At 40.1% G+C, this 17,875-nt stretch overlaps 1 protein-coding gene across 1 annotated transcript in view; it reads right to left on the bottom strand.

The window, feature by feature from the left end:
• Window positions 1-594: 594 nt before the first annotated feature.
• The window catches only part of sertad4 (SERTA domain containing 4), a 36,653-nt gene continuing 19,372 nt past the window's right edge, over window positions 595-17,875 (bottom strand). Inside the window, exons 3-4 of the mRNA XM_072251279.1 lie at window positions 7,974-8,088; window positions 595-7,805 (exon numbers count right to left, since the gene is read on the bottom strand). Coding sequence (XP_072107380.1) covers window positions 7,443-7,805; window positions 7,974-8,088 — 478 coding nt within the window. The 3' untranslated portion in view covers window positions 595-7,442. The remainder of the gene's footprint in view (window positions 7,806-7,973; window positions 8,089-17,875) is intronic.

Below are 17,875 nucleotides of genomic sequence, written 5' to 3'. Positions count from 1 at the left end.
TCTGAACTGTTTCCACAGACTATGGAGTCACTTTTATGGACGCTTCATCTCATGTTCTTGATACTTATTGCTTATTTATTTATTATTATTTCTTCTTTTTATTTTCTGTTTAAAGATTTTGTTGTTTGTCCATCCTGTTGGGTACAGTCTTCCACTGATTCTGCTATTGAGTATGCCCACAAGAAAACGAATCTCAGGGTTGTATATGTACTTTGATAATAAATTTACTTTGAACTTTGAACTTGTGACAGTAAAATGCCAATCCCAATTTCTCTAATCTCTTTCCAGAGTGTAAACTGTTGTTCAAATAAACATTTATTACAACAAAGTATTCCACCTGAGCTCTTAATCATCAAGTTTAACAAAGGTCAAGGGAGATATGTGGTTCTGCAGTATTGACATTGAACAAAAATATATTTTAATTTGTTTCTGATGTTACAAGGTTACAATAAAGAACATGGCATTGAACATTAAATACTATGATTAACCCAGGATAATTATTTCTTCCCAAAGAGGATTTACAATATGTGAAAATTTTTTAAAAAATCAAAAGATATCAATGAAACATAGCTTAAATATGCCACTGCGCATATTCTATATAAATAATGACGAATTCTGAACACATTATGGCACATTAGCTTTACAAAAGTACTAAACATCACCATATCTGAGGAGAATATGCATTGCAGACCATGCACCGTTGGTTACAATGAGCACAGTGGTGATATTAAACACTTACAGAAAGTTTTCCGTGATGAGATTTTATTCAGCACTTAACCTGGTAGTGCGCGCAACACGGGTTAGCAATATCGGTTTTAACATGTAACCAGCAGAGGGAGCTCTAGCACCTTATGTCATCTGAAAATCAAACACTGCTTATGAGTTAAATTGCTTTTACATTCTGTGTTTGTTATGTTAACATATTCTGAAGAAAATGGTTTATTTTGGCTGTTTAAAATATTTATGTCAAGCACAAGTGCTCTCATGTCCAGCTGACAATTGCAAACTGGTTGAGTTTGGTGAAGTGTTAAAAGATAAGAAACCAGATGACCTTTGCATGGCAAACTGTAGAAAACAATTGTTTAATTAATTTCATTTCTCATTCTCTCATCCTATTCCAACAGCAGACACTTTAGCTTTCCATCATGCCCATTCACTACACATTCCCTCCAGAATATGGCCTTTGATTGTCAATTGACATAGACTTGTGCACAATATTAACTCTCATCCCCATTCTTAATGGATGATGACTATTAAGAGTTTATAAAGGGTATATCCAGTGCGACACCTCAAGGTAAACCATATTAGTGACAAGAAAGTGTATGATTGAAATTCAAATAAGCCATTTCCTGTTTGCTCGCTACAGTGTGATAAAGGCCAATGTATTACAATTACTACTCCAGCACAGAATCTGTATTAGAGACGATTAAAATAAATATTTGGCCAATTTTCCCTGTGCCAGCAGGAATTACCCAAACAAATGCCTTTGCCGTACCCTATTGCTACAACTGTTATCCTCCTTTATTCTAACCGCTTATTAAGCTTTGTTTTAAATATTTTAAACACAAGTGTGTTTCCCAGGGCTGAAATGGTTGCCACAAGAGGACACAGGTTTAAGGTGCTGGGGAGTAAGTACAGAGGAAATGTCAGGGGTAAGTTTTTTACTCAGAGAGTGGTGAGTGCGTGGAATGGGATACCGGCAACGGTAGTGGAGGTGGGAACGAAAGGGTCTTTTAAGAGAATTTTGGATAGGTACATGGAGCTTAGAAAAATAGAAGGCTACGGGTAAGCCTAGTCATTTCTAAGGTAGGGACATGTTCAGCACAACTTTGTGGGCCAAAGGGCCTGTATTGTGCTGTAGGTTTTCTATGTTTCTGTGTTTCTACTAAGAGATTCTGGAAATCCAGAGTAACACACACAAAATGCTGAAGGAACTCAGCAGGTCAGGTAGCATCTAAGGAGAGGAATAAAGAGTCGATGTTTTGGGTCAAAACCCTTCATTAGGACTCCTTTTGAATATTCTGTTATCGTTACCTCAGTTATGTCCTTGAGATAAATAATCTAGGTTTCAATGGCAAAAGAAAACTTCACCCTTTAATCATAATAATTTTAAGTTGATGTTCAATTGCAGTTGATTCACCAGTTAAATAGCCTTATCCTACCCAATAGCTTTTTCAAACAGTTAGCAATTTCAATGTTAAATCCTCAAAACCCCTCTGTAATGGTTCACTATACTGGTATTATCTTGCTGAGGTTACTCTGTACACCCTACATTATTAATTCAGTTTAACAAAGGCAACATCTCTCCACTGCACTGTCCTGTGCAATTTCAGTGTCACATGGATTGAAATTATGGTAACCATTGGAAAGCCAATATTAAGAAATTTCAACATTTTTTAGATAGTTTGTCTATTGTGAAAAGAATAAGTAACATTGGAGAGCAGTGAATTCAATCAAACATCAATATAATGCTAGGACCATATCACCAACTTACCAGCGTGCAATACCATCTGATACCAACAGTACTTTGATGCCATGGTAATAAATGGGACAACACAACTGTAACCCACAGCTAACTTTGTGACTGGAGCTTTGAGGGGAAAAAAACACTTTAGATTATGTTAGTGCGATAGTTATTATGTAGGAGTGTCAAAGGCTGATAAAATACATAAAATCATGAGGCATAGATAGAGTCGACAGTCAGACCTTTTTCCCCAGGGTGGAAATGTCACATATAAAAAGGCATAGATTTAAAGCACTTGGGGGGGGGGGAGGGGGCGGGGGTGGAATGTACGGAGATTGGCAGGGCAATTTTGTTTTACACATAGATGCCTGGAACCTGCTAACCGGTGGAGGTGGTGGAAGCTGATACAACAGCAGCATTTAAGAAAGGTTAAACAGGCATATGAATGGGCAGGGAGGGAGGGTGAAGGGATGTAGATATTGTAGGGGATATAGTTTAAATTGGCATCAATGATCGGCAGTGTATTTGTTCCTATGCAGTTCTATGTTCTGTTCCTGTTCTAAAACAATGTAACCAGATTTCCAATGAGTATCCAAATGGTCCCATACAGTTCTCAGGGCTGAACCATATCCAGTATCAGACTTTTCAAATGGAAGCAGCTAGCTGAGTTGACTAGGATTATCAAGACATTCTTAAACTAAGGCCAGTTTCTTGACACAAGACCCTCCCTTTACATCTGAATTTTTTTTCACTGTGGTTTTATAATTGGCAAAGCACCTTGATCTTGATGGTAAAGTAGCATCTGGCCCCCATTTCGGGTGAACAGACCACTTGTCAGGTAGAGTACCACCTAAATACTTCCACGGGCTATGCTTTGATTTAGAGGGGCATGGGCCACATGCGGGCAAATGGGACTTGCTTGGCGGGCACCTTGGTCAGCATGGACGAGTTGGGCTGAAGGGCAAGTTTCCATGCCATGTTGCTCTATGAGTTTTACCATCAACGTAGCGATCAAACTGAAACCCACTCTCCCCATTTCCAACTTGTGAATGCCAGCATTTCAGGTGCAAAGCTTAAGAGCTGTGAGTTACTTTCTTTCTCTCTAGCTCCAAAATGTCAAACTGGTTTACTTTCAATTAATTTATCTTCATACAGCCTTTGGCCTACCACTTCCATGGCAACCATTTTGCCTATCTGCACAAACCCATTTGCCCCAATAGGGATGGTATCCTTCAATGCCTTGCCTCTTAATACCTATCAATACCTCTTAAACATAGTAATTGTAAGTGATTCCACTACCGACTACATCAGCATACCCAAGTTATTAAACAATCTGTGTAAACAAAAAACTTGCCCACGATGTTAATCTTGTTTTTTTCATTACAAGGAATCTGATTACATGAAATTCATTTAAACAAACTTCAGCTAATTTCGATGACAAACTAAAACCATGATGGCATTCCAACTAAAATACATCATTCTCATAAAGTGCTTTGAGGCATCCTGAAGTCATGAGAGATGGTATCTAAATATAATTTTCATTTTATATTTCAAATGCACTAAGGGAGAGGGAGGAACTGAATGACCTTTGTGTCATTTAGCTGAATGCCGTTGCGACTAGCCAATGTCCTTTGTGATGCTGTCCTGCAGTGATGTCAAGTTCATGACCGAAACAAGGATAGCCTGACAAGAACCCATTTCCAGGGGTCCATACATCCAGCATTTCAGGTGCTGTAGCAACTTTAGCAAGGGGATATAAGGACAAAAAAATCAAAAGCAGCACACAAAAAATGCTGGAGGAACTCAGTGGATCAGGCTGCATCTACAGAAAAGAGTAAACAGTCGATGTTTCAGGCTGAGACCCTTCTTCATGACTGAAACGGAAGGGATGAGATGCAGCCAACTTATCACTCTAGATTGCTATTCATTTCTCGCTGCTCCAAAATTAGCCAGGGCTCAGGGCAGTTTTCCATACCCGTCAATGTCCTCTGTCCACTCTCACAAGACAAGGAAGTGGGGAGAATACCAGATAGCCAACAGCAACGCAAAAGTCACATCATTCTGAATATTTAGAAGAGGACGGAAAAGGAAAATCTAGAAAGGTACAAAACAAAGCTTTAGTAGCATGGGCCAGCTGCAAAACGTAAAACTTTCCAAAAGGCAAACCCCGTGTGGAAATCCTGTTCTAGTTCTGCCTGGCTGGTAATCAGCTCAGGCTGGGAGTGCTAATTATAAAATTGTTCATTCACAGCCTCATGCACTCCTAAAGTGAGCCCAGTAACCATGAAATGGAATTGTCAGCCACAGCACCCGGCAAGCTGAAGTGCAAAGAAACAGTGCCAGGAACTAAAGTCACTGGCAGTTTAAACTCGGGCTCAGCAGAATTGGGCACTCCCACCCCGGGTAGTTTAGTTTCCCTTTGCATCCTAAAGATATGCCAGCTGCTTGGGTGCATTCGCTACAGCTACTTACACCTTGTGTTATTGAATGCTAGGAAAATTGACAGGGAGTTGATGGGCATTGAGTGAGAATTGGTTACGGGGAAATGGAATGGGTTGGGTTGTTCTGTGGGCTAGCATCCATTCAAAGTGCCATATTCCTTCTATGTTGCAAGAAAATATGAGCATCAAAGATACTTTATGAAATTGACTTCCCATTATTTTGTTGTCCTTTCCAGGTTGGGCTGTGTAGAATACTGAATGCTAATTTCAGAAGTGCCGATTTTCAGACATGTACAATTTCAACATTTAAGAGAAATTTGGATGGGTACATGGATAGGAGGGGTGGAGGGCTATGGTCCTGGTGCAGGTCGATAGGGCGAGGCAGAATAATAGTATGGCATGGACTAGATGGGCCAAAAGGAATGTTTCTGTGCGGTAATATTCTTTGACTCTATGATTGACCAGGTTTGCCCCAATTATAGCTGCTGATGTGTTAAAGTCTACAAAACACACGCAAGGTTAACCAGTGCTTTGAACCTGCTGTGCCCGATCTCCCTTTTCCCAATACCATATTCATTCATTCTTCTGGACACTAAACATCAATCCATTTTGTCTTTGAATATACTGAGAGTGTGAGCATCTACTGCTCAGCCTATTGATTAGCAGCATTTGGACAACAAAGTTACTCCTCACCTTAATGTTAAATGATTAACCCTTCATTCTGAGACTGTGCATCTGGTTCTAGACATTCTAGCCAGAGGAGATATCCTCTTGGTAACTATCCTTTTCAAAATTCTTCAGATTTGTCTGTGTTTCAGTGAGATTAGAGAGAGCTTGTCCCAAAGCCGTGGGTTTTTGGTAGGTGACTTTGGGAATAACTCATCAAATATAAAAACAGGCAGTTGAAGTTATACAAACATGCATGAGCATAATTACTAACAAAATGTTGTTTGCATTTTAAAATTCACTACTGCGAAGCCTCTTCCAGTGATACCTAAAACATTTATACAATTTTTCCTCGTGTTTGCAGTTTTACAATGTAATATAATGTGTTGTTTATACATTCTAAGACAAGTATGAGCTGGAGTACAATATCTTATGTAGTCTAATGTATTAGTCAAGCAAGCTACTGTAAAGTTACCGCTGATATTTGGGTATGGCTACAGTGTCATACTATAGCTGATATGAATGTTTAAGCTTCTATTGTATTGAAATGCACACTTTAACGTTTGTCTGTGTAAGTTTGTTCTATCCCATTGAATACTACTTGTAATGCAGATGTGTAGTTTATTCAGACCGCAATCTGAATTGAGTATGGTGTAAATATAGTTTGACGATTCTCCATTTTTCTACAGCAGCATCACTTTAATATAACAGGCACAGTACTGTACTCCAGCTGAACCCAGACAAGTTTAAGTTTCTGTTGAAAAGTACAATTCAACAACGAAGTCAAAAAAAATTCAAAAAAGTTAAAATGACAAAGAAACTTGTATAATGGTAAAACTTGAAAGTATGTCACTGAATGTGTACCTTGCAACTCAGTAGTCTTATCCACGGTTGTATTCCTGTCCATAAGAGGAATGGAATTGCATGATATACATTACCACTGGCTCCACCTTACTAAAACCCTTCACAATAGATTCTTTCTTTTCCTTCAGTTTACTCCCCCACAGCTTTAGATCTTGTTTCACTATCTAAGTCAGACCATTCAAAATGTAAACCCGTTTTCACTTTGTATAATCCTGTATTGTAAGTTTTATCCAGACATAAGAATGTATTGTGCATTGTTTGGTGATTATGTGAACTAGCTTGTTCTGCATTGCAGGATCTCAGCATAGGCTTATTTTCCCAACCAATCACACATCATATTCTGTAAGATTGCTTAGTGAAGAATTAATTGAACCACAATAACTATAGAATAATTCTTTTATGATGGACCAAAGGCTCCAATAACTTTGGGCCTAGAACCTGTAGCAGGATGCCATTCACAATGTTAGCCTCAATGGCCACTCAAGCATACTCACCCTTCCTCTGATGAGGTGACTGTTCCTGCTCACTTCACTGTGCATTAGAACAGACACGAGAAAGTTTGGAGGGCCCAGCCTCCAGAAGGAACAATGAAAGTGGCAGTGAAGGGTCCATCTCACTATCTAAACAAAGAGGTGAGTGGAAAGAGTGACAAAAACAAGTATCAAAATGCAATTACAAAGAAACATCAATAAATCACTATTTTATACTGTATTTGTTTAAAAAACATACATGGTCAATATTTAACCATCTGGTCCATTCTCAACAAGAAAAACACTACACATTAAGTACACAATATTCCAACCAAATACATATGGTCAAAAACAAACTTTAATCTAAGTGCTCTTCTTTATCGATTTATGAAGAAGCCAAATTTCTAACCAGGGAATATACACGAGGACCTGAATGCAGACTCGTCGATGAGTGCGGCCTACACAGCACTGGCATATGTACCAGACAGAATGAGGAGAGGTATTGATGTAGTAGCTCATCCTGTATGGAATTCCATGTTAGGAAGTACTTTTCCCCAAATGACTGTTTGGGAAACCAAGTCCATAAATGACATTGCTTGAAGAAAAAGGCACAAAGGAATATGAACCAATCTCTTCATAATACAAAGACTGGGAACATCCACTATAATCTTTCATCATATATTTCACTCTTTTATGTGCATCGTTATATAGGTGTGTTGAGGCCTTATTAAATTGTTCAGTGTAATCATAGACTTCCTTCTCTGTTTCAATATGGATTTTCCTCAATAAATTGTTTATTAACACAGCCCTTCGAAGATAGATTTCAGGATCTTCAAGAATCCTTAATTTTTCTAGTGAAAGTCTCAGAATACATGTTCGATCTTCAGGAAAGATCAAGTTCTGGAAAACAGAACACTTTGATGTTTAATCACAGTGTCAATATGCCCATTGACAGAAAACAGTTTCCTATGCTTGGTACAAATTGACAGTTTGCTGGATGGATTTTACTACGTTAACTTTTGATTTATCTGTTTTGATTTCATTATCAAATGACAAAATAGATCTTACTTTTGGAAAGTACCCATGGTAAACTTTATGTAAATCTTCTTCTTCAGCATATTTTCTCTTGAAGTATGCTACTTTCGACGTTGTTAATGAATTTTGAAAATTTTCTGTCAATTTTCTGTAACAGGAACACAAAATATTCTCATCTGAGTAAATGGAAACTTCTTATCATGATCACAAAAACAGAAGTTTGAGTGACATACTTTGGATTGTTACATCTGATATTTTCTCATTTTCATCTGTGTCAGGGATTACATAAACAGACATCTATTATGATCTGGAGAGGATATTCTTCTTTTCAGTGCTCGGAGAAGTCGCAGTCTAAGCCAGAGAACATTATACTGAACTTACATTTGACAGATGTTATTAGAAGATAACGTGCATAATCATCTATGTTCTGTCTTCTTCTGATGAACTACCTGAACACCACAACACAGGCTTCAAAAAAATATGCTTTTAAAAGATAAATGAATGAACAATGTTCTCTTAAATATAGAAAATGAAATGTTTACATGTATCCTTAACGAAATAAAACAACAAAGACGTGCACTCTTAAATGAGTTTTGCTGTTAGCTCTCCCTAGTCAAACACAAACATAAATCTCTGGTGACTTTAAATAAAATAGTTTTACAAGTCTTGGTTGTGAAGTTTAACCTCACTAGAGTCTGTCAACATTGAACATAGCACAACAGCACAGTACTGAGGTCCTTTAACATCTGTCGGACGATGCTGAGGATGTTCTACGAGTCTGTGGTGGCCAGTGCTATCATGTTTGCTGTTGTGTGCTGGGGCAGCAGGCTGAGGGTAGCAGACACCAACAGAATCAACAAACTCATTCATAAGGCCAGTGATGTTGTGGGGATGGAACTGGACTCTCTGACGGTGGTGTCTGAAAAGAGGATGCTGTCCAAGTTGCATGCCATCTTGGACAATGTCTCCCATCCACTACATAATGTACTGGGTGGGCACAGGAGTACATTCAGCCAGAGACTCATTCCACCGAGATGCAGCACAGAGCGTCATAGGAAGTCATTCCTGCCTGTGGCCATCAAACTTTACAACTCCTCCCTTGGAGGGTCAGACACCCTGAGCCAATAGGCTAGTCCTGGACTTATTTCCTGGCATAATTTACATATTACTATATAATTATTTATGGTTTTATTATTATTTAATTATTTATGGTGCAACTGTAACAAAAACCAATTTCCCCCGGGATCAATAAAGAATGACTATGACTATGACTATGACAGGCCCTTCAGCCCACAATGTTGTGCCAGCTTTTTAACATACTCTAAGATCAATTTAACCCTACCCTCTTATATAGCCTTCCATTTTTCTATCATCAATGTGACTATCTAAGATTGCCTTAAATGATCCTAATGTATCTACCTCCACCAGCTCAAACACCAACCCCACCCCCTGCCCCAAATGGGCATTCTACTGTCTAACATAAAGTTTAAGTTTGCCAAACAGATAACCATAAAGAATTCTAACTGGCTGATTTCTCTCTTTAGACTCCTACAAGTCTTCCCCCCCAGGGTAGAACCTTCATTTGATCAAAACCCAGGTGAGTTGCAAATACCCAGATGAATGCCTTTGGTAATTAATTACAGGTTGGAGGTTTTCATTAATCATTTTTAAAGCAAGTGCCACTCATTAAGATACCAGTTGTTGAATCTGCAAACAGCCCAGACAAACCTCAAATGTAGCATTTGAACATATAATTGAGGCAAATATATCAATGTAGTACCGAGGAATTGCTATCTTCAGTCCAAAGGGATATCAAATCAAGATCTCTTCTGCCTATTCAACTGGATAGAAAATATGACAAGATACTAATCAAAGTAAGGAAAAGTCTTAATCAATTCATCACCCTCTAGAATTACCAAAAACAACTAATTAGTCAATTCTCTAAAGTAGCTCATTGGGCATGAAGAACATTTGGATTCCTGTGATCCCAAAACACACTAGATAACTATATTTCTTCTTTCTTGATACGTAAATCATAACATTTCTTTCAGTCTTACAATGTAGAGACCCTCATACTCCCCATGATGGAAGCTGAACAGATGTGTGTTTTATTGAGAGAAACACCATGTGGTTTCCTATTTCGTCCATAACAGCTGCCTGTCACATTATAAAACATGGCATCAAAATTCAACAGAGAATGAACAGCATTCTTGTCAAAAATTACACAAGCAATAGTCTTGTAGTCATAGAGTCAACATTGTACACCACAGAATAGGCCCTTTGGCCCATTGCATCCATGCCAGCCATTTTGCCCATCTACACTAATCCTATTTGCGAAGATTAGTTCCCTATCCTTCCGTGCCATGCCGTTACATGTCACTTAAACATGGTGATTGTACCACCACCTGCAACGCGTTTTGGATTTCAAACAATCTGCGTAAAATGACTTTCTCATTAGGTCCCCTCTCACCTTAAATCTGATTCCCATTCCTGTTCTGACATGTTGATCCATGGCCTCCTTGTGCCAAGATGATGCCACCCCAGGGTGGAAGAGCAACACCTTATATTCCGTAAGGGTGTCCTCCATCCTGATGATATGAATACGATTTCTCCTTCCAGTGAACGAAACTCCCCTGCCCCTTCCTCTATTTCCCACTCTGACCTTTTAGTTCTCGCTTGCCTATTACCTTCTCCTGGGTCCCTTTCTCCTATTGTCCACTCTCCTCTCCTATCAGGTTCTTTCTTCTCCAGCCCTTGACCTTTCCCACCCACCTAGATTCATGCATCACCTTCCAGCTAGCCTCTTCCCTGCCTAAGCTTTTTAATTCAGACATCTCCCCACTCGCTCTCAGTTCTGAAGCAGGGTCTTAGCCTGTAACATCAACTTTTCACTCTTTTCCATAGATGCTGCCAGACCTGCTGAGTTCCTGCAGCGTTTTGTGTGTGTTGCTTTGGATTTCTAGCATCTGCAGATTTTCTCATGTTTGTGATTCAACCCTATGCCATTTTGTTTTTGAAACGGCTGACGTGGGAGAAGTTTCTGACTTTCTACACTACCTATGCCTCTTAATATTTTATATACCTCTATCAGATCACCCCTGAGACCTCTTTTGTTCTATGGGAAAAAGCCCAATCTTCCTAATCTATCCTAATAATTAAAGTCCTCCCATCCAGGCATCCTACTGGTGAATTCACTATGGAAGACACTAGCAGTCTGGTGGAAGTTCCAGACGCCAGGGAGCATGAAGTGTGTGAAGGTACCATAAATAGGGAGAAGGTTCTTGGGAAACTGAAAGGTCTGAAGGTAGATGGGTCACCAGAACAATATGGTGTGCACCCCAGGGTTCTGAAAGAGGTGGCTGAAGAGATTGTGGAGGCATTGGTAATGATCTTTCAAGAATCTCTAAGTTCTGGAATGGTTCCAGAAGACTGGAAAATTGCAACTGTCACTCCACTATTCATGAAGGAAGAGAGGCTGAAGAAAGCAAACTATAGGCTAGTTAATCTGACCTCAGTGGTTAGGAAGATACTGGAGTCGATTATTAAGGATGGGGTCTAAGGGTACTTGGAGGCACATGATAAATTAGGCCATAGTCAGCATGGTTTCAAGTGAAAATCTTGCCTGAAAAATCTGTTGGAATTCTTTGAATTAGTAACAATCAGGATAGACAAAGGAGAATAACTTGACATTGTGTACTTGGATTTTCAGAAGGCCTTTGACAAGGTGCCACACATGAGGCCACTTAACAAGCTATGAGCCCATGGTATTACAGGAAATGTTCTAGCATGGATAAAGTGGTGACTGACTGGCAGGAGACAAAAAAAGAGAATAAAGGGAGCCTTTTCTGACTGGCTGCTGGTGACTAGTGCTGTTCTACAGGGGTCTGTGTCGGGGTCAATTCTTTTCACGTTATGTCAGTGATTTGGATGATAGAATTGATGGCTTTGTTGCAAAGTTTGCAGACGTTATGAAGATAGGTGGAGGACCAGGTAGTTTTGAGAAAGTGGAGAGGTTACAGAAGGACTTAGACAGATTAGGAGAATGGGCAAAGAAATGGCATATAGAATATAGTACTATGCAGGATATGGTCATGCACTTTGGTAGAAGAAATGAAAGGGTTGATGACTTTCTAAATGGAGAGAAAATTCAAAAAACTAAGACACAAGGGGAAATGCAGTTCTTGTGTAGGATTCCCTAAATGCTAATTTGCAGGTTGAGTCTGTGGTGAGGAAGGCAAATGCAATGTTAGCATTCATTTCAAGAGGACTAGAATATAAAAGCAAGGATGTAATGTTGACACTTAATAAAGCTCTGGTGAGGCCTCACTTGGAGTATTTTGAGAAGGTTTTCACCCCTTATCTGAGAAAGGATGTGCTGAAACTGGAGAGGGTTCAAAGGAGGTTCACGAAAATAATTCCAGGATTGAATGGCTTGTCATATGAAGAGCATTTGATGGATCTGGGCCTGTGTTCACAGGAATTCAGAAGAATGAGGGGTGACCTCATTGAAACCTATCGAATAGTGAAAGGCCTTCACAGAGCAGATGTGGAGAGGATATTTCCTATGATGGGAGTGTCTAAGACCAGAGGACATAGCCTCAGAATAGAGGGGCATCCTATTAGAATGGAGATGAGGAAGAATTTCTTTAGCCAGAGGGTGATGAATCTGTCGAATTCTTTGCCACAGGCAGCTGTGGAAGCCAAGTATATTTAAGGCAGAGGTTGATTGATTCTTCATTGGTCAGTGCATGAAGGGATACGGGGAGAAGGCAGGAGATTGGGGCTGGGAGGAAATTTGGGTCAGCCATGATAAAATAGCAGAGAAGACTCAATGGGCTATATAGCCTAATTCTGCTCCTAAATCTTACAGTCTTATGGTCGAATTCCTCTGCATTGTCTCCAGTTCAGTCCAATCTTCCCTATAGTGCAGCAACCAGAACTACGTACAAAACTTCAAAGTAGTCTAACCAGTGTTTTGTAAATTTGCAACAAAATGTCCTAACTATTTTACTCTATACCTCAACCAGTCATGCCATATGCTTTCTTCACAATCCTATCGCTCCATTTTCTCACTTTTGTTGAACTATGAGCTTGAAACCCAAGGTCTCTCTATTCATCAACATTCCCTACTGCTCTTCCATTTAGTGTGAATACCATACCCCTATCAGGCTTCCCAAAATGTTTCACCTTGCACTTGTCAGGATTAAATTCCACCTGACAATGCTCCACCCAACCTCCTATCTGATATATACACTAACAATTAATTGTTAGAAAAATGATATGGTTTCCAGCTCTTATAGAAAATAAGGAGTATTAGAAAGCCAGTACAGTATCAAATTCATTCTGTAATTACTAAGTAATACTATTATTACATTCTGAAGCTCTGATCCTGAATTTTAAAGCATTAACTCAGAGCATCAACCAAAGAGAGTAATATTTTGTTTCATCATTAGTAATCTTATAGTCTCAGGTTTGAAAAATGTAAATAACATTTTACAGCTACTGAATGAATTCTTATAAAAAGAAACTCACACTAATATCAATTGGCAATGTGTTGAATGTTTGGTACAATTTGGCAGGCTATTGTATGGATTTCACTACATTAACTTTTGATTTATCTATTTCAATTAGCAGAAGTGCAGTAACTTTCTCGAATACATACAGTATTTCATACAAATTACTTCAGATATCTGATTAGAATTGCCTGTACATCACCAGACACAAATAGGAATCTTTTAGTAATTTTAATGACTGAATAACCTTGCCAAAATTGCTATCTCCCTTTCCATTTTAATATGGATGATTTGCAGAATCTCTGTCTGAAGACTGGCCATTTTTATAATACCAGCAAATTTGGGCAGGGCATTAAACAACTAATGTCTGATACATTCTAGTGGGTAAAAAACTAAGTCAACCTTGACTGGTTCTAGATAAAGTATAAATACTTGTGTTCCTTAATAAAGATTAAGAAGAGAATAAGTATTTTTGTGCTTTGTAATTATACATGGGATACTAATATTTAAAAAAAAGTTTAACTAAGATTTGTAGCAATAAATATTGAAAACAATCAACTTATTTAAAATAGTTTTAGACCCAGGGGATATCCATAGACAAATGGGGAGAAAAATGGCAGACAGAATTCCAGACAAAGGTTTGTGTAATTACATATTTATAAAAGGCAGACATGGACAAGGAGCTGCCCAATAAATAGTAGAATACTCAAATGTATGGAGAAATAGATGCACTTTGGAGTGCCAAGTACAAAAAGTATCAAGTCAATCAGATTATGTTAAGAATGAATATGGGAGGTTTACCTATATTGACCGTGGCATGAAACTTAGGAACAAAACTATCATGCACCATTTAGGACGCAGCTAGAGAGAAAAAAAAAACAAGAGTTTCCCATATTACAGAGAGGATGCATTAGTAATAGAGGATAATGTATAGATGCTATCAGGTTTAGTTATTAGGAAAGATTCACCAGACTGGTACTGCTCAGTAATTGATAACTGGTACACTATCGTCACGTGGACAGCTTTTATTGGTGGTGCAGCCGCGGTTGAATCAGTTAAGGAGGCTTCACGCAGCTCCAGGAGCGAGAGATTTAAAAAAGGAGCTTTCGTGGGATTCCAGTTTTGTTTGGCAGCTCAGTCACAATTCAATAGCAAGGGAAAATAAAAATAAGGCAGGGACAATTGGAGCGGGCATTGTTTGAGTGGACCAGGGTTAGAGGGGGGAGCTTTGCTTTTTTCAGGCTTTGACGAGAACAGGCATAGGCGAGGTAAGTACCTGGTGAGTTTCCTCTTCTTCATTCTTCATCTGTTAGTACATTGTACAGTGAGAATGGCTCCAGAGATTGTGTTGAGTTCTTTGTGTGAGATGTGGGAATCCTGGGAGACCTCCAGTCTCCTGGGCAACCACATCTGCACCAGTTGCACTGAGCCACAGCTCCTCAGAGAACGCGTTGAGGAACTGGAGCTTCAGCTTGATGGCCTTCAGCTCACAGGTGAAAACGAGGTGGTGATACATAAAAGCTACAGGGAGGTTGTCACCCCTAAGTTGCAGAAGGCAGGTAAATGGGTGCCTGTTAGGAGAGGGAAGGGAAACAGGCAGCCAGTTCAGAGTGTCGCTGTGGCCATTCCCTTCAATAATAGTTACATATTTTTGGATACTGCTGAGGGGGACAACCTACAGGGTGGGAGCCATAGCGCCCAGGTCTCTGGCATTGAGTCTGGCACCGTGGCTCAGAGGGGATGGGGGAGAAGAGGAATGCAATAGCGATAGAGGATTCTGTAGTTAGAGGAGTAGACAGGAGATTCTGTGGATGTGATAGAGACACCCGGATGGCATGTTGCTCCCCAGATGTCAGGGTCAGGGACATCTTGCATTGGGCCCACAATATTCTAAAGTTCAGCCAGAAGTTTTGGTATATATTGGTTGCAATGATATAGGTAGGAAAAGCGAGGAGGTCCTGAAGAGAGGATTTAGGGGGCTAGGTAGAAAGCTTAGAAGCAGGACTTCCAGGACAGCAATCTCTGGATTGCTGCCTGTGCCACAGGCCGGACAGGGTAAGAATAGAATGTTTTGGCAGATCAATGTGTGGCTGAGAAACTGGTGCAAGGGGCAGAGTTTCAGGTTTCTGGATCATTGGGATCTATTCTGGGGAAGATATGACTTGTACAAAAGAGGTGGATTACACCTGAGTCTAAGGGAGACAATATCCTTGCAGGTAGGTTTGTTAGAGCTGTTGGGGAGGGTGTAAACTAATTTGGCAGGGGAATGGGAACCTGAGTGACGGGGCTGAGGACAGGGCTGTTGATTTACAAGCAGAATCGATTTGTTGTGAGCAGGAAGGACAGGCAGATGATAGGGCAAAATTGCAGTCAGTTTTAAAAAGGGGAGCAAAAACAAAAAGGGTGATGGATAAAGGACTCAAGGTATTATATTTGAATGCACGCAGTATACGGGAATAAGGTGGAGGTAGTGGAGGTAGAGTCTGACAGGTATGGCGTTGTGGGCATCACTAGGTTATATTCGGGAGCTTAACATCCAAGTTTACACATTGTATCAAAAGGGCAAGCAGGCTGGCAGATGAAGTGGTGTGGCTCATTTGGTAGAAATTGAAATCAAATCCTTAGAAAGTGGTGACATAGATCAGAAGATGTAGAATCTTTGCGGGTAGAGTTAGGAGACTGCAAGCAGCATAGACAAAGGAGAAACTGGTGAGTGTTGTGCATTCACATTTTCAGAAGGCCTTTGACAAGTGCTGTACATGAGGCTGCTCAACAAGTTAGGAGCCCATGGTATTACAGGAAAGTTACTAGCATGGACAGAGCATTGGCTGATTGACAGGAGGCAAAGAGTGGGAATAAATGGAGCCTTTTTTGATTGGCTGTTGGTGACTATTGGTGTTCCACTGGGGTTGGTGTTGGAACCACTTCATTTTAAGTTATACGTCAGTTATTTGGATGATGGAGTTGATTGCTTTGTGGCCAAGTTTGTGGACAATACAAAGAGAGGTGGAGGGACAGGTAGCGTTGATGAAGCAGGGAGGCTGCAGAATGATTTAGACAGATTAGGAGATTGGGTAATAAGTGGCAGATGGAATACCAGTAACAGGAATGCATGGCTATACATTTTGGTAGGAGGAATAAAAGCATATACTATATCCTAAATGGGCAGAAAATTCAAAAATCCAAGGTACAGACAGACTTGGGAGTCCTTGTGCAGGATTCCCTGAAAGTTAATCAGCAGGTTGAGTCAGTGGTGAGGAAGGCAAATGCAATGTTAGCATTCATTTTGACAGGACTGGAATATAAAAGCAAGCATGTAATGCTGAGGCTTAATAAGGCACTGGTGAGGCCTCACTTGGAGTACTGTGAGCAGCTTTGGGTCCTGTATTTAAGGACGTGCTGTCTTTAGAAAGAGTTCAGTGGAGGTTCACAAGAATGATTCCAGGAATGAAAGGCATATCATATGAGGAGTGATTAATGGCTCTGTGCCTTTAAATGCCGCAGTTTAGAAGAATGATGGGAAATCTCATTCAAACCTATCGAATATTGAAAGACCTAGAAAGAGTGGATATGGAGAGGATGTTTCCTGTGGTGGGGGGCTGTAGGACCAGAGGACACAGCCTCAGAATAGAGAAACATCCATTTAGAACAGAGATGAGGAGGAATTTCTTCATCCAGAGGGAGGCGAATCTATGGAATTCATTGCCACGGGCAGCTGTGGAGGCCGGGTCAAGTGGACGTTAATAGGTTTTTGATTAGTCAGGGTGTTGAAGGTTACAGGGAGAAGACAGGAGACTGGGGTTGAGAGGGAAATGGATCAGCCATGATGAAATGGCAGAGCAGACCCAACAGGCCAAATGGCCTAATTCTGCTCCTATGTCGTGTGGTTGTATATACTGAGATGAAGAGAAAAGTTTCGGTAAGTACATGTAGATAGTACAAAATGTTTCTTGGGAAATTGAGACTTAATCAAAGTGTGTAAAATTCTGAGAGATTTGGTGGATCTAAAGGAGAAAATGTCTACGGGCTACAGATTCAACACATGGATAGATTATAGGACAGGATAGATTATCGTCGTCCCTGGGTGATGACTCCATACAGTAATAGGGATTTGGGAAAACATAGCAAGCCCTTGAAGAAAGAGGGGAAAGCCACGGTAATGGAGAGGTGACAAGGACAGAGCAGGAATGCTGCAAGGTGAAGGCAGTGGTACAGAGCCACCAGGGAAGGTGGAGAACATGGGATGGCATCATCAAAAGGTCATTCAGCTGGTCTGACCTGTGGAAGATCCCACCAGACTGAATTAGCTTCCTCATCAGGGCAACCTATGACACTATGCCCTGTCCCCAAAATCTTCACCAGTGGTTCAGCACTGAGGATAGCTGGCCTCGTGTGATACCACCTATGCCAACCTCCAACACA

The sequence above is a fragment of the Mobula birostris genome, chromosome 1 (assembly GCF_030028105.1).
Source record: "Mobula birostris isolate sMobBir1 chromosome 1, sMobBir1.hap1, whole genome shotgun sequence".
In the NCBI taxonomy this organism is placed as follows: Eukaryota; Metazoa; Chordata; class Chondrichthyes; order Myliobatiformes; family Myliobatidae; genus Mobula; species Mobula birostris.
The sequence above is the reverse complement of the archived record's forward strand: the minus strand, read 5'-3'. Positions and strand labels throughout refer to the sequence as shown.